A 24617-nucleotide genomic window follows, 5' to 3' on the forward strand; every position below is an offset into this window, starting at 1 on the left:
TGGTTTGGCAGCTTAGCAAAACTGCAGGGCAGATCAATCCCGTTCTCTTTAGTTTCAACCAAAACTATTGTTTTTCCGTTCTTCACCTAAATCTTTGAGAGACATGGCTGTGCATTTGCTCAGTAGTCACTGGGTCCTGTCCCTGGAGGGGTACCAAGTGATCCATCTCTGAAGCTGCAGTAACTTGAAAAGGGCTTTGGGATGACGGATACTAAGAATACCTGCGGTAGACGTTTGAAAAATGCCGGGCCACAGAAAAGTGGGGCTTTGAACTGAAATGGCTCCTCATATTGGAAATAGGGCACTTGCTTCTAAAGTAAGATTCTTTTCCCCCACTATGATGGAAGAATGCGGGTGAAGGTGCCACCAGTCACAGTGTTTGCAGGTTTCTTTGGGAGGGGTAGGAAGGGGGGAAAGCATCTAGACTACTTATGACCACATGGATTTGTTGAGCTAACAGACTGTTGTTCTGCAGCACATGACAGCTAAAGAGAAATAATGGACAACATGGTACTATCTGAATACCTCTTCTGCTTTCAACTTTTTTTTTTTTTTTTTTTTTTTTTTTTTTTTTTTTTGAGGGAGAGAAAGAGAACTCGTGCGTGAGAGTTGCGGGTTAAGAGGACATGGGCAGAAGGAGAGAGAGAATCCTAAGCAGGCTGCACACCCAGCACAGAACCCTGCAGGGGACTTCATCTCCCCACCTTGAGATCATGACCTGAGTCGAAATCAAGAGTTGATTTCTTAACTGACAGAACCACCCACGTGCCCCAAAACTTAATTGAATATCAAATAAATAAAATGTTGTCTATATCATATTTTCTTTGTGATTCATCCCAGGGAGGCAGAACTACCAAAAAAAAAAAATCTAGGATTCTCTATATATATTTTTTAATTGGCTTCACAGGATGACTTAGTCTAGCTGAATCAAACTCACCTGAGACCCAGCTGAGTGTTTCTGAATTCCACATTCCCCAAGAATAGGGAGTTGGTTTCTTAATCTTCCACATCTTGCACATTCTTTTACTGAGTAAGAACTTATGGTTGGCAAATGAGGAACAAATGGTAGTTGGTGTGGAAATGTAGAAAGCATTATCACTGAAGTGAGGGTGACCAACTTGTCCATTTTGCCTAATGGAGTTGTGAGTTTGCTGATTTTAGCATGGATGGCCCCACGTCCTGGTAACCCCTCAGTCCCTCCCCATATGTGGTCACCCAAAGAAAAATCTCTATTTTCTGGTACCAATTGAGTATTTCTAAGGTAGTTAATATATAATTTATATTATATAAATATATATACATATTTTATATATATATGTATATATATATATGTAATTATTTTATAAGGCCCCTATTTGAGGTGGAGTAAAGCATCAGAATCTCCTTTGGCTCCAGCTTTATTGTGATATAATTGACATTTGTATATGTATTGACATTGACATGCTGGGACCAAGTAGGGCTCCAAACTCCTACGTACCTTTAAATATGTTTAGGAAATTGAAAGGGGAGGTGAACCATGAAGAGACTATGGACTCTGAAAAACAATCTGAGGGGTTTGTAAGGGCGGGGGGTGGGAGGTTGGGGGAACCAGGTGGTGGGTATTAGAGAGGGCACGGATTGCATGGAGCACTGGGTGTGGTGCAAAAATAATGAATACTGTTATGCTGAAAATAAATAAAAAATAAATTTAAATAAATTTAAATAAATTTTAAAAATAAAAAATAATATTCAATATATGTTTAGGTTATACAATGTGATGATTTGATATGGGTACATATGGCAAAGTCTTTACCACAATGTAGTTAGTCAATAGATCCCCTACCCTATGTAGTTACAATTCGTTGTCCTGAGACAGTTAAAGCTCTACTTTCACAGCAACTTTCAAATGTAAAGACAGGATTATTAACTGTAGTCACTAGGCAGTATCTCTTGTTGGGACTCCTGGGTGGCTCAGTCAGTTTAAGGGTCAGAGTTTTGGCTTTGGCTCAGGTCATGATCTCAGGGACCTGGGATTGGGAATCTGTGCTCCCTGGGGAGTCTGCAGGAGATTTTCTCTCCTCTCCCTCTGCCCCTCCCCACCTTGCATGCATACCCTCTCTCTCAAATAAATAAATAAATAAATAAATAAATAAATAAATAAATTTCTTTCTCTCTTTCTCTCTTTCTCTCTTTCTTTCTTTCTTTCCTTCCTTCCTTCTTTCCTTCATTCTTTCTTTCTTCTGAGAGAGAGACAGAGACAGCATAAGCAGAAGGAGAGGGAGAAGCAGACTCCCCTCTGAGCCAGGAGCCCAATATGGGGCCTGATCCTAGGACCCCAAGATCATGACCTGAGCTGAAGGCAGACACTTAACCATATGAGCTACCCAGCACCCCTCAAACAAATAAATCTTAAAAAAAAAACAAAAAAAACTTCTCTTAACATTTAAGAAAAACGAAGCAAAGTTGAGAAGTTACTACAGTTAGAAAGCCAGCGAGAAAGTAGTTGTTAGTGCACAGATCCCTCCTGGATGCTGAGCACAGATTAGTTTTTGTAGGATTCCCCCCCCCAAAAGGGGGCTTTATGACCACTTTGGTCTGATGGGCTACCTGTGTGGCACATGTTCATTCCTGAGGACATTTTTCTCTTTAATAATAGTAGATCAGAAAGAGCTTTGGTACACACACTACCTTTCATCTAAGAAATGTAAAGAATGGGTAAGAACGGGACTGCCAGCCTCCCTGCAGGAGATGGGAGCAAGAGAACACATTGCATCCATCAGAAAGCCTCAGGGCACTTCGTTGTGCGGATGGCAGAGGAGGCACTTTAATAAACCACTCCATCTCAGAGGATGCTGGAGGGCCAACAGCAGGAGCTAGAATCCCCCCCCTGAGAGCTGTGGGATCTGTGAAGTGAGCATAACAATGGGACGGATTTGAGTATGTAAATTTGAGAAGAGCAGCTGAGGTGGAGAAGGAATTCAGAGGAAAGACAGAACTTTGGCATGTTTAGGAGCTACACGGTAAGAGAGAGAGAGAATGAGCAGGAGAGAACCAAAGAGTGTTCCTAGAAAACAATGTAGCAGGGAGATCTTTAAAGACCAGAGGTGCCTAAGAACTTTTAACAGCCGCTTACTGTTGGTGGGCTGTTCCATACAATCTTCTGCTTTCTCCCACTTCTTCCTGAAGTCATTGATAAAGTCTGGATTGCTGACAGAAGGTTTAGGGTTAAGCAAATACTTATAGGTTTAGGGATCCCGAGTTCCAAGACCAGGTTGGCAAAGGCTAGGGGAAGATAAAGCACACCTGGACATCCGGGTTCTCTAGGCACACAGTGGTCATTTGGAGATGTGAGCTGCTCTTGCTTTGGTACCTCTCAGCGGACCTCAGGGGTCTCCCTGCTGTGTACCCAAGCGCTGCTGTAATCCAGGACACACTGGGGGAGGACTCTGAGGGCTGTAGCTTCACTTGCCTTTTGCTTGGGTCTCCCCTTCTCAGGAAGAAGCTGGCCATGGGGTTGCAGAAGGCTGCTGAAGCCATGGGGGTAGCAAATGCCAGATATGCCTCCCTGGAGAGGGCCAGGCACCAACTGCCGCTCGAGCTTGGGGACATCCTGTCCGACCTTGGGAAAGCCCGCTCCTCAGCAGCCATGCTGGACCAGAAGTGGCAGCACTTGGACAAGTGCCTGGATGGCTGGAAGCAGAAGCAGGAGGAGTCACAGGCCATGCTAGGGGCCCTCTCAGAAGGAGGCCCGGGCCCTCAACACTGAGCTCCTCAAGCTCAGGCATGCCTACGAGGAGAGCACTGTGAGCCAAGAGATCCTCCAGAGGGTGAAAAAGAATCTCCAAGGTACTCTGAGCAGGGCTTGGAGCCAGAGTAGGAGCAAAGAGGTGTGGGGGAGCCCTCAGAATTGTCATGGTCCCACTCAGGTTTTAGCTTTTCCATTTTTAATACTTTTTTTTTAAAACTAGGGTTATTATTTATTAAATTCTAAAAATAAGACTACTCTCCTACCTTAGCCTCAGGTTCACTTCGTCAAGAAAGCCACTATGAAGAATTTCTTTATCATCCATAGCCTGACCAAGATTTCCCATGCATAAATGCATGCATGTATTATTCAAGTTGTGCAGTATTCTACACCTCGTATTTTTTCATTTATCAAAATAATTTCTAATTTGACAAATATTTCTGTGGACTATGCAATGTGTCGGGCTCTGTTGCATACACAACCATTCCTTATTTAATTCTCAGAACAGTCTTATGAGTTGGTTTGTCTGTAAAATGCAGATTGTATTAAGTCCTATAAGATCAAGAACTTATCCAAATGCACAGTCAATCCAAAGCAGGTGTGAGATCTGAGCCCAGGCAGCTTGACTCTAGCCTATGCACACTTAATCACGGGCTCTACCACTGCCCACGTGCTTCGTGATTCTCTTTTCAGGTCTGTCCCCGGAGGCCTGCCACGTGATTGCTGATAGTTGCAGAGTGTTGTATTATAAGGATGAGCAACACTTATCGAACTAGACCTCGTTCAGCTTAGATACAATTTCTTGCAGCTACAAATAATCCTCTACAATATACTCCAGACATATACCTGTGGATATGGGCTAATGTTTCAGAAGGGGTAGCATCCTAGAAATGAAACTGCTGGACTAAAGGAATGAATTGGTAAATTAGGAGATGCTGCTGCCAACCTACACCAGCACCATGAGTGATGGGCCTGAAAACCCTGAGATGCCCTGGAGAAAGCTCATTGCTCTTGGAGGCAGGAGTGAATCTTGCTTCTCTGTTGGCCTACATAGTCCATGCTCAGTGAGACTGAGCATGAGCACGTGAGAGGTGCTGGAACAGTGGTCAGAGAACTTCAGCTGCATCTGAACTGCCCAGAGGGCTGGTGCAAATGGTGGGTTGGGCCCCCCTTCAGAATTTCTGATTCACTGGGTCTAGGGTGGGGTCTCAGAATTTGTATTTCTAATAAGTTGCCCCTGAGGAGAGTGCTGCTGGCCTGGAGACCACACTTGGGTTGGGTGGAGGCTTGGGCAGAAGTCTTTTTCAAAAGCTCTCCAAGTGATTCTGAGGTATGGTCAGAATGGAGAACCATGGCCCTGAGTTTTCTTTGGAAACCTCTCTTCTGAAGAGGACTTATAAAAGAAGCCTTCATTACATAAGAATTGTCATCTAAAGAGTTTGGTGTTGTAACTTTTCAAAACTCTATCACAGCCGGGGATCTTGGAACCAGAGGAGCAGGCAAGCTCTTGAGTTCCTTCCACTACCTCTGGGCGGTGGTTAATTTCCAAAGCTACTTGGCCCTACTCCACTCCTCTCAGTGACTAGATGATTCCTTCCTGAAGAGGCAGAACTGACAGTAACAATGTTGAATGGTGGAGGTTTTGTCACTTCTGGATGCCTTATTCTGCCTACGACTCCTGTTCATGGGAGGCTAGCCACAAACGCTCAAGCGTTTGACCTCCTTTGGATACTCTGGTCAGTCTGCACTCACACATCAGCTTCTGGCAGGCAATGACCCAGCTTATGCTTCAAGTTCCCATCCTGGTGACGGTGGACGGAATGGCAGCCACGGGTCTCAACAGCTAGGCACTTACACCAGAAGTATAGGGATTCCCAGTCTGTGTCTCAGAGCAGCAGCCTGCGGAATCTGACATGGCTCTGACAAGCAGGCCTGCGGTGGAAATTTGTACAGGTTGTTCACTGCACGGTACTCTGAGAAGCACCGTCCTCTCCGGTTGTAGCAGGCAACTTTCCGGTGGGTGGCAAGAGACTATACTGAAGAAAAAGTGACTTTTTCAAATTCCAACAAGGGTCGCATAGGTACCATGGGTGACCTTACCATCAAGTCTCCAAGGATGGCATGACCACGGTCCTAGAGGTACGGTCCACTGTACCTGATATCATGGGTCAGATATCACTGGTTCCTTTCGCGAACTTTGCTGTTCTTCCTTCTCCAGAAGAGATGTCTAATCTGACAAATCAGGTGAGAGAAGGAAAGAAGAACCTAAATGAAATGGGAAAGGCCAAGAAGCAGGTTGAGCAAGAGAAGACTGAGGTCCAGGCAGCGCTGGAAGAAGCAGAGGTATTACCTCCGGGGATCAAAGAAGGTTTTTGTCATTGTGACAAAGCAAAGTAATAGCAGCAGCAGCAGCAAAAGCACACTCCTACAAGTGTTAACTCTGTGCTGGGGACTAGGCCCAAGGCTCGAGACACCTTACCTTGGCAACCATTGTCCCATTTCACAGATGAAGACACTGAGGACCAGAGGGCAGGGTGAGCAATACTGAATACAAATCTACCAAGTGTAATGAAAAATAGGAACCGCAACTACCTTCTTTATTGATTTATCCCCTGTCCCTAGACCCTCACTGTTCAAAACTGAGCCCACGGATCAGCTGCTTGGAGCTGCCTTGCCCTGGATTTTGTAAGAAATTCAGACTCTCAGCCTTCTCCCCAGCTCTGCTGAGTCAGAATCTGCATCTTAACATGATCCTTTAGTGGCTCATATTTACACTAACGGCCAAGAAGCACTTGCCTAGAACATGGGCTGGTGTGTAGTAGAGGTTCAACAAATATCTGGTGACTGTTAAATGAATGATTGTCCCTTCATGATATTGAATGATATCCATTGAATGAATATCAAAACACTTCCTCCCCCAAAAAATTTAGTTTTAAAAGTGAGATTCAAAATGATATTCTTAAACATTTGTCCTGAAAGCTTATCTTTGTACAGATTGTTTGGCAGGATCATTTTGAGTGTTAGGGATTAAAAGTTCAGGAACAATCTCTGACCTTATCCCTGGGTATGTGCTAAGGATTGAACAAGCCACCGAGACTTTTTGCCAAAGAGGGTGAACTAAAAGGAGTCATCTGTCACGGTCACTAAGCAGTTAACACATCCTGCAAAGCCTCTTTTCTCAGAGCTGAGTTTTATCTTCTTGACCCTCCCTTAGACTAAGCATCCATCTGGTACTTAAAACGCAGCCTCCACCACTCACCTTCCAACTGAGAAGATGATTTTTTTTTTAAAGATTTATTTATTTGTTTGAAAGAAAGAGATAGCAAGAAAGAGCATAAGGGGGAGAGGGAAAAGCAGACTCCCCAATGAGCATGGAGCCCAATGTGGGACTTGATCTCAGGACCCCAAGATCATGACCTGAACTGAAGGTGGACACGTAACTGACTGAACTACCCAGGAGCTCCAAGAAAATTATTTTTAATTGGCAAAACAGTCCCTTTTAAACAGAGCCTTTGGAAGGTATGATCATGGAAAATTAGACTTCAAAGGTCTGCTCCACGCCAAACAATGTCCATTAAGTTCATGTTATCACTGCATTTCTGTAAGAGACCTGACAGACAGAAGATGTATCCACGGTATCCTGCATATAGAGCTGTCAAGTGGATGGCTTTTTTTTTTTTTTTTTAAGATTTTATTTATTTGACAGAGAGAGATCATAAATAGGCAGAGGGGCAAGCGGGGGTCGGGGTGGGGGGGAGGAGGAAGCAGGCTCCCCACCTAGCAGAGAGCCCTATGCGGGACTAGATCCCAGGACCCTGAGACCACGACCTGAGCTGAAGGCAGAGGCTTAACCCACTGAGCCACCCAGGCAGCCCAAGTGGATGGCTTTTGACACAGCTCTTGCCTTTTTATGCATAATTGTTTTCCTGAGGTCTTTACATTTTACATAGAATTCTTTCAGTTGGTAGTGTCACCCTACCAGGCTAGTCCTTGTAAAGTGAGCTTTGTTTCATTTTCTTTTTCCCTATGGTCCTCGGGCCATTCTGGCTAGGTACTTTCTGAAGCCACCACCCTAACCTAAAGAAGTAAATTTCATGGTAGAAATTTCAAGCACTATCATGGGCCGGTGAGAGATATGACTGGCCGGTGGGAGGGGTGCAATTTGAGTCCCATGTAACACAGAGACGTTTCACTTAGTGAAGGGACTGGCACGTCAACAGGCAAGAGTAAGGCCATAGCGCTCATACCACTTACCACCACTAGATGGCATTATATTCTATTTGCATTTTCTCAAGTTTTGTCTTTTACAGCATCCATAAATACTTCATCAACTTGGACAAGTATTTGTAAAATTGGGTTATTTGTTTTCCTGGGTGAGCCTTTATGAGAAACTTTATCATATTAGTTTTGAAGCCACAAAACTCAAATTATCCCAGGTCACCTTCTCCAAAGATTGTTTCTCTGTGAATTCTAGAGGGTGAGAGGTGACAGTTTCCCTTGAAGGAAGGGCACCATTTCCTTGCAGGAAATTGCTCTCCAAGCATTGGTTTTTGATTTATTTTCTTTTATATTGAAGGTAGTGTTGAGGGAACAGCAGCAAGGCCTTAAGACATATTAAAATTAGTAACATCTTTCTTATTTTTATCTTGAAGTTGCTACTCAGTTTTACTTTTTACTTTTGTTTGTATGTGGTAACCACCCCAGAAAAGGCTACAAAAATTACTCCTGCCTCAGGACTATCTTCCAGGTGATAAGCAGATTGTTGTCACACCTTAAGTTCTTTATAAACATCTTCCTCAGTATTTTCCAAATATTTTGTTTGTTTCTACTTCTATATAAATTGTGTCTTTGGAACAGGCTTTAAAGATTTAATCAAAGCTACACTTTTAAACTTGAATCACCTTTATAACATCCCTGGCAGTAATTGCCTTGCCTATGTTTAAATACTCAAAGGGACGGGAGATTTCCCTAGCTGTCAAAGCAATCCATTTGAAGTAGTATTAATAATTATGGTGATGATGGCTCACACCGAGTGTTATGTGTCAAGTACATCCTAAATTCCTTTATTGTTCTTCCTTTGACAATATTAGGATACTCGCCTGTTTCCTGCTCTATGAATGCTTTCAACTTTTTCGCTATTCCTCCATGATGTCCAGAATTAAATGGAAGATTCCAAAGTCGGAGTTACCATTATCCTTGCTCTAGCTTTGATCCACTTATTGATTCATCCTGAAGTTGAACTATATTAAGCGAAGCCAAGAGTAATAAATTAAAAAGTTTAAATATAGTCACAGACGAGATTGAAATTTTCTATTTAAAAAAATTCTTTAGAATTCTAGTTCCTGAGCTATAGCAGAGAGCCCTAGGAATGTCAAAGCTGTAAGTGACATGACAAACAAAAGCAGTCACTTGTTTCTCATCCTGTTCCAATCTTCGGGGACCTGATTTGAACTTAGAGCTCTCCCAGCAACTCCAAAGAGAGCTACGATAGTGACATACATTTTGAGGGGGAAAAAAAATTTTGTGTCCAAAAAGTAGACTTAACTTGGTACTTTTTAAATTTATGTCTTTCAGGGAGCTCTGGAACGTAATGAAAGCAAGATTCTTCGCTTCCAGCTTGAACTCTTGGAAGCTAAAGCGGAACTTGAAAGAAAGCTTTCAGAGAAAAACGAAGAAATAGAAAATTTTAGGTATCTGCGATTATTCTGATGAGCAACATTTGCATATTCCAGAATCCTTGACTGACTAGAACATGCTGTGTTTGGAAGCCTTTTTGGCCTCTGTTTGAACATTTCCAAAGAAACCAAGACAGTTTAACCCTACACCAGCACCTTTCTAGTGAGCTCACCACTATGAGTATGAAGGCACACCTTTATGCAATTATTGCATTATTGCCTGTTTTTATGATTTTCTTATATTCGAGCAGCTTCTGTTCTCCTAGAGACTCCAGATAACACACCCAAAGAAGTATAATCACATGCAAAAGGACTGGGGGCATTGCCCAGTCTCTTTCTCAGGCATTCGAGAAGCTGACGGATAATGCGGAAGGGTGGAGGAAAGGAACCAAAAAATGTGATGTGGTGCATTAAAATTAATGTCAGATCAGAGTGAAGTTTTCACAGAGCCCCTCCCCTGTGTGTACCTGTAGCCATTTGCGTGGAGAAGGGCAGAAGCCAGGAGCTAAGCCGCTTACTGAATCCCTGGTGGAGAGGCTGAGTCTTAATAGTCAGGAAACTGAATTAGACAGGACTCACGGGTGGCAGGAGCTTTTCTTAGCTTCCTTATAACAAGCTGATGACTTTAGACATTCTACTTCTTAGCGTCTCAGTGAAGTGAGGGGATAAAAGCAGCCCCATACATGTCACAGAAGGTGGTGAGGAAGATCAGTGAGCTGATGTTGGCAAAGCACTTCACACTGTATAGATCAAAGCACAATTATAAACACATGGAATTCACTATGATTATATTATTTATCCGATCTGTTCCATTAAGTCTATGCCATATGTCAGCAAGGAAAATCATCTGAGTCGGAGTTTTGAGTGGCAAGTTGCTTTCAATGTGTTTGTTAAACAATTAAAAAAATTGTTAATATATTCACTAGAACTGGCTTCTTTCCTGTAGCCCAAATTCAGACAAAACTCCCATGGGCGTCATTTTTTTAATGAGGCCATCAAGCCCCATTTGGCCCTCTGTGTGCTTTGAGTTACCCTTGCTCTCACTCACTAGCATTTTTCCCTCTCGAGGACTAACTGTGGGGATGAATTCTGGTCGACTTAAGAGGCTCTGAGGCAGTGTCTAAAAGAATTTTTTTTGATGAAGGGCAGAACATCGGGCCTTGGTACTTGCCCTACTTCCTTCCGTGAGGAACAAAAACGAACATTTCTTTGTGCAGTTAAAAAAACTCATTTCAGGTAACGTCAAGCCTGCACCTATTAATAAACCAAGCTGAGAAAAAATGAATCCTCCGAGAGTCTGCGTCTTGTCAGGTACATCTGAATGTCTTAGAGCCGTTCACCAATTATGATAATCTTACTGCAAAGGAAGTGGAGATCCAAACAGCCAGGGCTGGAAGAAGAAAGAGCGAACCCTAGCTTGAAGCCTTGAGGGGCCTGAAAAAGGAAGGGGCGGGCTGGAGGGTGGGGCGAGCTCGTCAGGAGTTTTAGTTAATGATTCATAATAACTATAATAGGTACATCCGGAAAGGAGAGATGAGCCTCTCTTAAAGAATATCACAGAGGCCCTAGCAGACGTTTCTGCAGAAGGGCTCCTCCGTGCAAGTGCGGGTTGTATCTGGATGCTTTGGTTTGAATCTGATGCTTTCATGGGACTTCAGGGCAGGGAGGCCAGCGGGTCCCAAGGAAGTGAAAAGAGTGGCAGGGGCAGAGGGGGAAGCCCAGGCAAAGCAGAGCCTTCCAGCAATCAAGGATAAGCCAAGTAATGTTCTAGAACTCGAGGAGAGCATTGCCTGGGCCTGCTGAGGTTCTAGGTCTTCGGTCCACATCAGCCTTGGGAAAGGCCACAGAAACTAGAGACCCGTGGAAGGGACCAGAGAAAGCAGCAGAGACCCGAGTTGAGGGCAGGGACCTGATCGCGCTGCAAGTGGCCTGATGCATTCAACTCCTCTGCTATCTTTAGGTGAGGACTAATCCTGAGGGAGCTGGAGTCCTGTTGGTGGGGAAAAGTAGAAGCAGCTGGTGTGTGTGTCATATGTTCCACTTGTTAAACACATATTTGAGCACTTCACGTTGGCCAGACACTGTGTCTGCTATTCTTGCCGGGACTTCCTAAACTTTTATGGATTCAGTAGGGCTTTCTTTTTTAAAAAAAAGATTTCTACAAAGGCTCTGATTAACATAACTGGAGGTAAGGAGGTGATGACACTGTTGCTGATGGGAGGAGAGGAGGCGTGTTGGTGGCTGGCTTTGGTCACCCCCGTCCTAGATACAGGAATGATGGCTGTTAGCAGGAAGGCTAGCGAGTGGCTGTAACTGTGACCCAAGTCAGGTTCTTTTTTTTTTTTTTTTTTTAAATATTTTATTTATTTATTTGACAGACAGAGATCACAAGTAGGCAGAGAGGCAGGCAGAGAGAGAGGAGGAAACAGGCTTCCTGCTGAGCAGAGAGCCCGACGCGGGGCTCGATCCCAGAACCCTGGGATCATGACCTGAGCCGAAAGCAGAGGCTTTAACCCACTGAGCCACCCAGGCGCCCCGACCCAAGTCAGGTTCTAATAGAAGACTCAGAACTGGGTTGAAAACAAGTGGGTCAGGTGTGTCTTGAATTTTCAGAGACCACTGAATGTCTCCCTCCTCCAGCTCAGGACAGGGAAATGCTGGGATGTGCGAGGGCCCAGGGTGCACCTGCCTTGTCTTCAGCTCTCTCCAGACACACGCAGAGACGTGCTGGGAAGCTTTGGGGAATGAGGCACTGAAATTCCTTACTCTGTCAAAATGCATTAGCTTGCTTTGGTTTGATCACCTACAGAAAGGTTGAACAAAAACTTCTGTATGGGATCAGATAGGGTAGGGGAGTAGAAAATTCTCTTTACCCACTTTGGGTCTCTGGCTGGTCCTAAGAATTAAACTGACTGAAGACAGAGTAGCAGGAGAAAAGTATACACATGTTATTGAATTTTTACGTGCACAGGGGGCGCCTTCACAAGAGGATAAATACCTGGAGACATGACCAGAGCAGGAAGACATAGAAACCATGAACTTGTGAAGTATTGACACGGCATGGGGATTTGGGCCAGGGGTAGCAAATGCTGAAGAATTAGCAAGGTTTGTTTATATAGCCTTCTTGGCCCTAAATTCCCCCTTTGGTGGTAAGGAGGAGTCCCTTCCTTCTGTACAGGGGGAGGGTATCCTTCACATGCGAGATTTATGTACTGCATTCAGCGCAGAAGGGCAGAAGTATTTAGAGCGATCTTCCTGGTTTTGTTGTTTTCTTGAACTCCTTGAGCTTAAGAAATTTAATATGCCATGGTGCCACAGTTTGAGCTAGCAACCCCCAAGCAGCATCAGTAGTAAATATTTGTGGCTTGCACAGGCCATAGGGTCTCTATCTCTACTCAACCTTGCAGCTGTAGCTTGAAAGCAACTGTAGGCAACAGGAAATCAAATGGGCATGGCTGGATTTGGCCCATAGCTTCTCGTTTGCCCACACCTGGCCTCTAGCCTTGCAGGATCTGCTAATGCTCTATCATGCTTTCTCTCCCTTTGGTCTGTTCTTCAGAACTCAGTGATGTCAAACTTCACACGCAGTCTTAATTTATAAGCACCATCAAACTTAATTTCGTTTACTGTCTGAGTTTCTGCCAGAAGAATATGTTTAAGTCTTTTCTCGTTTCTAAGTAAAATATTTTAGCATGTCTTAAAAAACAGGATCTCAAACACAGACATGGTATTTAGTCAGGAAAATATCTGTTAATCATTTTAAAGCTAAATCCTATATATTAGAGTTAAGGAAAGTCTTATAGTTCTCTGATATACATGAATAATATTGCAAGAGAAAAAAACTGACCTATTGAATTGACTGACCATTTAAAACTGTTAAGATCTTAAAGTTGGGTTTTGGTTTTTTTTTTTGTAATTCTAAGGGTTTTTTTTTTTCAAGATTTGAGTTGTTTTTTTTTTAATTCTAAATTTTAAAAAATATACAATTTTGTCTTAGTTTCGGGTATACAATACAGTGACTCAACAGTTCTGTACAGTACTCAGTGTTCGTCACAGTAAGTTCACTCTTAATTCCCTTCACCTATTCCACCCAGCCCCCACCCAGCTCCTGTTTGGTAACCATTAGTTTGTTCTCTATGTTATGAGTCTCTTTCTCAATTTGTCTCTTTTTTTCTTTGTTCATTTGTTTTGTTGCTTGAATTCCACATATGAGTGAGATCATATGGTATTTGTTTTTCTCTGACTGACTTATTTCACTTAGCACGATACCATCTAGATCCATCCATTATACCCTATAGATTGATACGGGAGTCCATTCTTTTTTATGGCTGAGTTATATTACACACACACACATCTTCTTTATCCATTTATCTATTGGTGGACACTTGGGCTGCTTCCATAACTTGGCTATTGTAAATAATGCTTCAGTAAACATGAGGGTGCATATATCTTTTCAAATTAGGGGTTTTGTTTTCTTTGGGTAGATAGCCAGTAGTGGAATTACTGGGTCATAGGGTAATTGTATTTCTAATTTTTTAGGGAACTGTTCTCCACAATGGCTGCAACAGTTTGCATTCCCACCAACAGTGATGGTGGTTCCTTTTTCTCCACATTCTCACCTAAAATTTATTATTTCTTGTGTTTTTCATTTTAGCCATTCTGACAGGTGTGAGGTGAAATCTTATTATGATTTTGATCTGCATTTCCTAGATGATGAGTGAAGTTGAGCATCTGTTTATGTATCTCTTGGCCATCTCCATGTCTTCTTCGGAGAAGTGTCTGTTCATGTCTTCTGCCCATTGTTCAGTTGGATTATTTGGGGGTTTTGGTGTTGAGTTATGTAAGTTCTTCAGATATTTTGGATACTAACTCTTTATTGGCATGTCATTCACAAATGCCCCTTCAGTGGGTGGTCTTTTAGTTTTGTTGATGGCTTCTTTCCTGTGTAAAATCTGTTATTTTCAGATACTCCCAATAGTTGATTTTTGCTTTTGTTTCCCTTGTCAGAAGGGATTTGTATCCTATGACTTTACTGAATTAATTTATCAGCTGTAGTAAATTTTAGATTGAGTCTTTAGGGTTTTCTATATGTAATATCGTCTGTAGATAGTGAGTTTTACTTCTTTACCACTATGGATGCCGATATGGATGCCTTTCTTTTGTTGTCTGATTGCTGAGGTAAGGACTCCCTACTCTAGTACTGTGTTGAATAAAACTGATGAGAATGGACATCTTTCTCTTGTTCCTGATCTTAGGAGAAAAGCTCTAAGTGTCTCACCATTGTGTATAATGTTAGTTGTGGGTTTTTCATATATGGTCTTTATTATGCTCAGGTATGCTCCCCATAAACCCACTTTGTTGAAACTTTTTTTTCATGAATGGATGTTGTTCTTTGTCAAATGCTTTTTCTCCATCAATTGAAAAGATCTATGGTTTTTATCCTTTTTCTTGATGTTGATGTGATGTATCACATTGATTGATTTACAAATATTGAACCACTCTTGCATCCCAGGAATAACTCCCACTTAATCATGATGAATGATTTTTTTCAATGTGCAGTCTAGTTGGATTTGGCTTGCTGATATTTTGTTGAGGATATTCGCATCTATGTTCATCAGAGATACTGGTCAATAGTTCTTTGTTTTTGTAGTGTCTTTATCTAGTCTTGGTGTCAGAGTATTGCCAGCCTCATAGAATAAATTTGAAAGTTTCCCTGACTATTCTATTTTTTGGAATAGTTTGATAAGATTAAATATTGATTCTTCTTTAAGTGTTTGGTGGAATTCACGTGTGAAGCCATCTGGTCCTGGACTTTTGTTTGTTGGGAGTTTTTTGATTACTGATTCAATTTCAATGATGATAATTGGTCTGTTCATATTTTCTATTTCTAAAAAAGAATTTTTATCCTATGTCCTGAATTGGTTTGGGGACGTTATATAAATTCCTAGAAAGGAATTTATCCGTTTCTTCTAGGTTATCTAGTTTAGTGGCATATCAATATTCATAATATTCTCTTACAATCCTTTGTATTTCTTTGGTGTTGATTATTATTTTTCTTTTGTTTCTGATTTTGTTTATTTGAGTCCTCTTTCTCTCTCTTTATGATGAGTCTGGGTAAAAATTTATCATTTTGTTGATCTTTTCAAGGAACTAGCTCCTAGTTTCATTGATCTATTGTTTTTAATTTCTATTTTGTTTGTTTCTGCTCTACTCTTTATTATTTCCTTCCTTCTACTGGTTTGAGGTATTGTTTGTTCTTTTTCTTGATCCTTTAGGTGTAGGGGTAGGTTGTTTGAGATTTTTCTTGCTTTTTGAGATAGTCCCATATTGCTATAAACTTTCTTCTTAGAATAGCTTTTGCTGCATCCCAAAGATTTTGGGATGTTTGTGTTTTCATTTTCATATGTCTCCATTTTTTTTTATTTCTTCTTTGATTTCTTGGTCGACCCATTCATTATTTGGTAGTATGTTATTTAGCCTCCATGCATTTGTATTCTCTCCAGATTTTTTCTTCTGATTGATTTCTAGTTTTATAGCATTGTGGTCAGACAAGATGCATGCTAGGACTTCAATCTTTTGAATTCATTGAGATTTGTTTGTGGTTTAATATGTGATCTATTCTGAGAATGTTCTGTGTATAACTGAAAAGAATGTGTATTTTGCTGTTTGGGGATGGAATATTCTGAATATATCTGTTAAGTTCATCTGGTCCTGTGTATCATTCAAAGTCACTGCTTCCTTGTTGATTTTCTGTTTGGATGATCTGTCCTTTGCTGTAAGTTGGGTGCTAAAGTCCCCTACGATTACTGATTACTATCATTACTTCCTTCATGTTTGTTATTAGCTACTTTATGTATTTGGGTACTCCCATGTTGGGTATGTACATATTTACAACTATTATATCTTCTTTTCGGATTGTTTGCTTTATGATTATACAGTGTCTTCCTTTGTCTCTTTGCTTTAAAGTCTATTTTGTCTAAATATAAGTATTTCTACCCTAACTTCCATTTGCATGGTAAATGCTATTCTCCCTTTATTTATTTTTTATTACAAAGTTTTATATAGAAAGTAGTTTAGCTGTTTTTGCTCTCAATTTTGGCAAATATTTATAATTTCAGTAACTAAAGATTGTCAGTGCCCTCTTTCCTTCCCTAGGATAACTGCCCCCACTAAGTCTTGAGGAAGTCAGCTCTTGCTCAGTGGTGGATCAGGGTAGTGGTGTGTTGATGGGGGTTCCCTTCTCTCTTGTGTGGGAGGCTGCATTTGCCTCTGCTGTCTAAGACCCTGACCTCAGAGCTAAACTGTTGCAGGGCTCCCAGAGTCCCAGAAGCTGGCCTCTGCTCAGATGGGAAGGCAGAAGGGTTGCCCCTCTCTTGTTTCCTCTCCCTAGGTACCCTGAAGTGTCTCAGCCCACCTCCTGCCCTGCCCCACCATCCACTGTGCCCTAGAGACCAATCCATCCATGGGTCTCTGGGGAAGCTGCCCCTGCTTTCTCCTGGGGGATCAGCCTTTCCACTTCTCTGCAGGTAGCTGCCCAGGGTCTCTGTCAGGTGAGAAACTCAGCTCATTGCCTGAAGCCCCTTCTCCACCAACAGAAGAACCTGGAGTCCTGGTTAAAGATGGTGTAGATCGCCGGGTTAAGCAAGCTGTTGCAGTAGTTTGGCAGTAGCTAATCCAGAAAAGGAACTTGTAGAGCAGGTCCGCACCTGGCATGTCTTGGGGCAGATGCCCTGCAGGCTGTAGCTGAAGGGGAGCCAGCAGAGCAGCAGCACACCCATCACCACAGTGTGAAGGTAAAGTACTCTTGTGCACCTGGGCCACTGAGCCTCAGAACACGCTGCTGTGGTGCTGTGCACCTGGCACCCTGGCAGCACAGAGAGAACAGGGAGTGTGAGCTGGCATCTGACAGGCACCTGCCAGAGTGCAGACCTCCAGCAGCCAGCACTCCCAAGTTGACTCTGGCCAGACCCTGGCGTATGGGTGGCCGTCATCCCCACCCACATCAGGCTGCTGTCCTCTGGCTCTTCTTACAGTTGCATAGCCCCTGTTGCTGCATCCAGCCCTCTTTCTGTAGTCCTGTAGGCACCTTTGTGGCCTAGGGTACATACATGCTAAGCATGTGCATGCGCAGCTTGGCCCTATAGCAGATGCTGGCCTAGACCAATCCCATGGTGAGGCCGTGTGGAAAATGAAGCTGTTGCAGCAGGGCTAAATGTATTCTTGTCCTTGTTGAGACTGCATTGTGGGTGGGTGGGGTTGTCAAGCTGGCAGTAGAGCCGGAGAAATGGTAGGAAGATGACAGCTAAGATGAGCCACATGACCGCATCCATCCCTTCACCTTTAATCCGCAGGCATCTTTAGGTCTGAAAGGAGTCTCTTGTAGGTGGCATATAGAGGGGTCCTGCTCTTTTTTCCAGTGTGTCACCTTATGTCTTTTGATTTGACCATTTAGTCCATTTACATTCAAAGTAATTATTGATAGGTATGTACTGATCACCATTTTGTTACTTGTTTTATGGTGTTTTTGTAGTTCTATTCTTTTCTTCTCTTGACCTTTTCTCTCATGGTTTGCTGGATTTCTTTAGTGATATATACTGATTCCTTTTTCTTTATTTTTTGCATATCTATGACTGGTTTTTGATTTATGATGACTATCATGTTTATATATAACATGCATATGGCAATCTAGATTAAGTTTATTGTCCCTTAAGTTTGAACCCATTCTTTATTCCTCTCCCCTCTATGTTTTAGGTATATGGTGTCATACCTTACACCCTTTTATTTTGTGAGTCCTTTAACTGATTTTTATAGATACACTTAATTTTACTGCTTTTGTGTTTCCTAATTTTCTCATTCCTACTTAGTCTTTCCACTCAAAAAGTCTCTAACATTTCTTGTAGGGATGCTTTAATTTTCAAGAGTTCCTGTAACTTTTGTTTGGGAAACTCTTTATCCTTCCTTCTATTCTGAATGGTAGCATTGCTGGATTGCCAAGACTGTAGGTTTTTTTCTTCCAGCACTTTGAGTCTATCATGCCACTCTTTTTGGGCCTGCAAAGTTTCTGCTAAAAAAGCAACTGATAGGGTTATGGGGTTTCCCTTGTATGTAACTATTTTCTTTCCTTGTTTTTAAAGTTCTCTCATTATCACTACTTTTTGCCATTTTAATTGTGTGTTTTGGTGTAGATCTCCTTGGATTGATTTTTTTGGAGATTTTCATTGCCTCCTAGATCTGGATTTCTCTTTCCCCAGATTCAGGAAATTTTCAGCTATTATTTCTTCCGATAGATTTTGTGCCCCCTTTTCTCTCTCTTTTCCTTTTGGAATCCCTATAATGCAAATTTTATTATGATTGATAGTGTCACTGAGTTCTTTAGGTCTATTAGCAGCTTTTATTACTATTTTTCTCTCTCCTGTTCAGGTTGATTTCTTTCCATTAGTCTATCCTCTAGGTCACTAATTTATTCTTCTGCTTCCTCTAGTTTACTATTTATTCCCTCTAGTGTATTTTTAATTTCAGTTACTGAGTTCTTGATCTCTTTCTTTTTTATGTTTTCTACCTCTTTATTAAGGCTCTCACTGAGGTCATCCACTCTTTTGTGGGTATCTTCATGACCATTACTTTAAATTCTCTTTCAGGCATATTGCTTACCTTGGTTTTGTTAAGCTCTTCTGTTGTGATTTTGTCCTATTCTTTAATTTGGGACATATTCCTCTGTCTCCTCAAATTTTGTCTAATGCTGTGTCTGTTCCTATGTGCTAGGAAAGTCAGCCATGTGTCTGCTCTTAAAAGTAGTGGCTTATGAAAATTAGTAAATAAATCTTCCCTTATAACCCAGGCATTTTTTCTTTTTTTTTTTTTTTTAATTTAAATTTTAGTTAGTTAACATACAGTGCAATATTGGCTTCTGGAGTAGAATTCAGTGATTCATCACTTACATACAACACCCAGTGCTCATCACAACAAATGCCCTCTTTAATATCCATCAATCATCTAACCCCATTCCCCCACCCGCCTCCCTCCATCAACCCTCAGTTTGTTCTTTATTGTTAACAGTTTCTTATGGTTTGTTTCCTTCTCTCCTTTTTTACCCCTCCCCCTATGTTTGTATGTTTTCTTTCTTAAATTCCACATATGAGTGAGATCATATAGTATTTATTTTTGTCTGACTGACTTATTTCACTTAGTATAATACACTCTAGCTCATCCACATTTTTGCAAATGGCAAGATTTCAGGGGTTGTGTGTGTGTGTGTGCGTGTGTGTGTGTGTCTGAGTGATTAATATATATCCCACATCTTCTTTATCCATTTATCAGTCAGTGGACATTTGGGCTCTCTCAATAGTTTAGCTACTGTTGATAATGCTGTTATAAATTATAGGGGTGCATATACCCCTGGAATCTATATTTTTGTATTCTTTGGGTAAATACCCAATAGTGCAATTGCTTGATCATAGAGTAATTCTATTTTTAACTTTTTGGGAAACCTCCAAACTGTTCTACAGAGTGGCTGCACCAGTTTGCACTCCCACTAATGGTACAAGAGAGTTCCCCTTCTCTGCATCTTTGCTATTTGTTATGCAGTCTCTTTAAGGATGGGGTTCAGTTTTCCATTTCTCTTGCAGAAACTATCCCAATGATTTTTAAAGTTCCAAGTGCCAAGCCCAATTGTAAGAACTCGTGAAGCCAGGCCCCTCTGGTTTTCAAAGCCAAATTTTATGGGGATTTATGTTTCCCACACAGGTTCATCATGCCTGGGGTGCTTAGTATGAGGGTCTGTTTCCCTTGTCTCTATATTTCTCAATACTGTGGACAATCCCACATGTCCATTAGGTCCATTTAGGTCTCTGCCCTTCCTACATTCTTCCATGTGGTCTTTTCTCTACTTCTATTTATGTAAAATCAGTTCTGCCAGTCTGTGTATTGTTTTCTGGTTTATTTACATTGATGTATTGTTATCTAGTTGTATCCATGGGATGAGGTTAGCTCAGGGTCCTCCTATTCCTTCATCTCCCCTAGAAGTCTGTACCATATCTTCTTTATCCATTTACTTATCGACGGGTACTTGGGTTGCTTCTATTCATGGCTATTGTAAATAATGCTGCAATAAACATAAGGGTGCATCTATCTTTTTGAATTAGTGTTTTTGTTTTATTTGGGTAAATGTCCAGTAGTAGAACTACTGGATCATATGGTAATTCTATTTTTGATTTTTTTGAGGAATGTCCATACTGTTTCGCATAGTGATTGCACAAATTTGCATTCCCACCAACAGTGCATGAGGGTTCTTTTTTTCTCCTTTTCATCCCTAACCCTTATTATTGTTTGTTTCTGAGTTTAGTCATTCTCAGAGGTGTGGGGTAATATCTCACTGTGGTTTTGATTTACATTTCCCTGATGATGAGTGATGCTGAGCATCTGTTTTTGTGTCTGTTGGCTATCTATATATCTTCTTTGAAGAAATGTCTATTCATGTCTTCTGCCCATTTTTAATCAGATTATCATTATTATTACTTTTGGTGTTGAGTTGTATAAGTTCTTTATATATTTTGGATCTTAATCTATTACTGGGTATATCACTCGAAATTTCCTTTCCTATTCAGTAGGTTGCCTTTTTGTTTTATTGATGGTTTCCCTCCTTAAGTTTTAAATTTTTATACTGATTTTTTTTCTTTTGGTTTCCTTTTTCAAATTGTCTTCCACATTTCTGGGGGTGAGGGCAAGAACTTCTTACTATATTGTTCTGGTCCTGAGTGCTTCATTTTTTTTTAAAGGTACTTGGAGGAGTTTTCATTTTAAAACATAACTATACATGAAATGTATTGATCGTCTAGAGGCCATTCTCTAAGCCTGTATCCTATCCAAGCCTCTCAAACCACAGTAATTTCTACTGTCTGTAGGCTCTCATGAAGATTCATAAACAACTGTAGAAAAAATACAGTTTGAAACATTGTTTAAGTAAAATGTATCTCTGTACAGAGGATTTTGACACCAAACTAGGAATACTTTTGTTCCTGCATAAGGATAGTCGGCTGTGGCGAAAATAAGTTTCCTTGCTGTAAAACAAAGAAGAGTCTTAGAGCTTTTAGTAAGCGTCTTAGAGCTTTTAGTGATTTTGAGAATGTGAGTCCCTGTGTGAGTCTGCTTAGGCTGCCATAATGAAACACAGACTGAGTGGCTTAAATGCATAAATTTATTTTCTCACAGTTCTGGAAGCTGCAAGTCCACAATCTAGGTGTTGGCAAGTTTGGTTTCCCCTGAGGCCTCTCCTTGGCTTGCAAATGACGCCTCTCCTGTTGTGTCCTCACATGGACTTTCTTCTGTGCATGTGCATCCCTGGTGGGTTTGTGTATGTCCAAATTTTCTCTTTTTATAGGGACACAAATCAGATTGAATTCAGCCCCACCCAACAGCCTCATTTTACCTTAATCACTCTTTCAGAGGTCATGTCTCCAAAGATAGTCACATTCTGAAGTACTGGGGTTGAGGGCTTTGACATATGAATGGGAAGGCACATATTCAACTGTAATAGTCTCTTTTAACTTTATATACTGGCATCCCTGTAGGATTCTGAACTGGAAGCTGAACAGAAGCCCAGGACATAAGAATAGACATGAGAGGCTGACCTCAACTTGCTGGGTGCAGGGACGTGGGGTTAGCAGAGGTGATGTACTCACTCTGGGCTTTACATTTTCCCATATGTTTCCATAACTAGCTCGAGACTTCCTCCCACCAGTGGGGAGAAGAGTGGTTGTGACAAGTGGCCCCTCCTCCTATCATCTAATTGAAAACTCTAACGATACTCCTACCCAATGTGGGCTATATGCCTTGCTGATTGGCCTTAGAGCTGAGGACACAGGTTCAATGACATTTCAGTGCAGACCTAATTCTGATACAAGTTGAGTACATTCTTACTATTTGTGATAATGGGCTCTGTGATGAAGAATAAGAAGGTTCTTCCCACCTCTGTCTTGTCTCTCCAGCACTAAGTCCTGTTTCATAGGGTAAGTTTAACAGGGCCTGTTGGTTATAGCAGTTAACCTGTTCTGGCTCACAAATAACAAACCTTGGTGACTTAAAACTATCAGAGTTCATCTCTGCTTTATGTCCATGTCCAATGTAGGCTAGGCTACAAAGAAAGCCACTATTCTTCAAAGTCATTCAAGAACCCAGGTTTCTTCCTTCTTGTGGTGCCACAATCTTCCATATGTGGCCACCAAGTTTGCCATAGATGTGGAAAAGGGGAGTCATAGACCATAAAAGTGAAAATGTTGTATGGGCAAGGCCTGGAAACATTTCTGCCCATAATCCAGTGGCCAGGATTCAGTCACATAGTCCCAAACTAACTGTTAGGATGCTGGGAAATGGTTGCCATGAGTTTCCCAGAGTTTTTCATTACTTTCCTGAACACACATCCATTGTCTAAACTTCTGTCACTTTGCAAATATAGTTTCAGCATAGGGCTTTGTTGTTAGGAAGAAATATTGAAACAACTCAATATTTACACAGCAGTTGGTTTTCTCAGCTTACCCTTGACTACTCCAACTCCTAGAGAAAGATAACCGTGCTATTATAGAAGAACTAAGCATCGACAGGCCATTAGAGTAGTAGTGCTGGTCCTTGAGATGTTAGCCTGCGTGGCTCTTTCTTGCCTTGTACAAATGTGTTTCACCATTGAAAGTAGTTTAAATGTTATAGCTGTCAGGAAGAGCATCCTTCCTTTTTACTTAGCCACTCTAGGAAATCTAGGTCTTTGCCTTATGCTGTTCTTTAGGGCATCTTAGATAAGGCTAAGGCTCCCCCACTGGAATGTCACAAAGATTTTAGTACTTTCCTTGATTCTTGTGGGAAGGTGTTCTAGGATTCTTAATCTGTTATGATGCTCATTAACCTAAGCCTTCAACCTCTGTGTTTTTTAAAAAGATTTATTTTTTTATTTGAGGGAGAGAGAGCATGAGTGAGCATTCAAGTGGGGTGAGGGGCAAAGGGAGAGGGAGAGAGAGAATCTCAAGCCAACTCCCCACAAAATGCAGAGCTGGATGCAGGGCTTGATCCCAGAACCCTGAGATCATGACTTGAGCTGAAATCAAGAGTTGGCCACCTAACTGATGGAGTCACCCAGGTGCCCCAACCACTATGTTTCTAAATGACAACCTTAGACTCATTTTGTCAATTTCCCAGAATTTTTCTTGAATTTTCATTTTTTTTTTCTGTTTCCTAAACTATTATGTACACAGCAGGTAACCTTTCTCAATTTGGGTGCGTGATTTTTCCCCCTGAATGTTATTCTAAATTTAGGAGGAACCAGCAATGTGCTGTTGACTCCCTGCAGTCTAGTCTGGATTCTGATACTAGAAGAGAATTGAGGCGACCCAGCTGAAGAAGAATGTGGAAGGGGGCCTCAATGAGACAGAACTTCAGCTTAACTGTGCCAACCGGCAGGTGTTAGAAACAACCAAATCCCTGGGCCAGCTTCAGACCCAGATCAAGGTATATATACTATGGGGGCAGGGAATAAACAAACCGAGAGACCCATTATGTTGAGCAATGACAGTAAGGGCAACAAATCTAATCCTTCAAGAGAGCAGGAACATACTTAAATTTAAACTGGTGGAGGCTTGCCCAGAGCAGACTTGCAGGTGCATAGCCCATTGAACTCAGAGCGATCTGTGCCCCAGGCCCGTGTTTTCTCTCACAGGACCTTCGGGTGCAGCTAGATGACAGCACACTCCTGAACAGTGAGCTGAAGGAGTAGGGGGCTATGGCCGAGAAGCACAACTCTCTTCTCCACTCTGAGCTGGAGGAACTGAGGTCCTTGTACAAGCAAGACAGAACGGGGGTGCAGGCTGGCAGAGGAAGAGCTCCTACAGGCCACAGAGAGAATCAACCTTTTCCATACCCAGGTGAGGCCCATAAATTCTCCCCATTAGCTGCGTCAGCAGTGTGAAGGCCATTGTTTCCACCTACTGTTCAGCCTCGGACCATACCTAGTTGCCATGTCAGGCCTTGGGTGTGCTATATGAGGCATAGGTTAAATCTTTGGCAGCAAAGCAGTGGGCACACTCTTCATTTATTCCCGGATGTATTAGTTTCCTAGAGCTTTTACAACTCAGGACCACAAACTGGCTGGTTTAAAACAGCAGAAATTGATTCTTCCCAGTATTGAAGACTAGATGACTGAAACCGAGGTGTCGGCTGGGCCGTGCTCCCTCTGAATC

The 24617-nt window shown here is 41.8% G+C and overlaps 1 protein-coding gene across 1 annotated transcript in view; it reads left to right on the forward strand.

Annotated features, from left to right (window-relative positions):
• MYH15 (myosin heavy chain 15) overlaps positions 1-24617 on the forward strand; it is a 150646-nt gene that overhangs the window by 98051 nt on the left and 27978 nt on the right. The window contains 8 exon segments of the mRNA XM_059165068.1: positions 3475-3712; positions 3714-3825; positions 5943-6067; positions 9299-9414; positions 23698-23753; positions 23756-23889; positions 24098-24226; positions 24228-24302. Coding sequence (XP_059021051.1) covers positions 3475-3712; positions 3714-3825; positions 5943-6067; positions 9299-9414; positions 23698-23753; positions 23756-23889; positions 24098-24226; positions 24228-24302 — 985 coding nt within the window.

The sequence above is a fragment of the Mustela lutreola genome, chromosome 2, assembly GCF_030435805.1.
Source record: "Mustela lutreola isolate mMusLut2 chromosome 2, mMusLut2.pri, whole genome shotgun sequence".
Taxonomy (NCBI): domain Eukaryota; kingdom Metazoa; phylum Chordata; class Mammalia; order Carnivora; family Mustelidae; genus Mustela; species Mustela lutreola.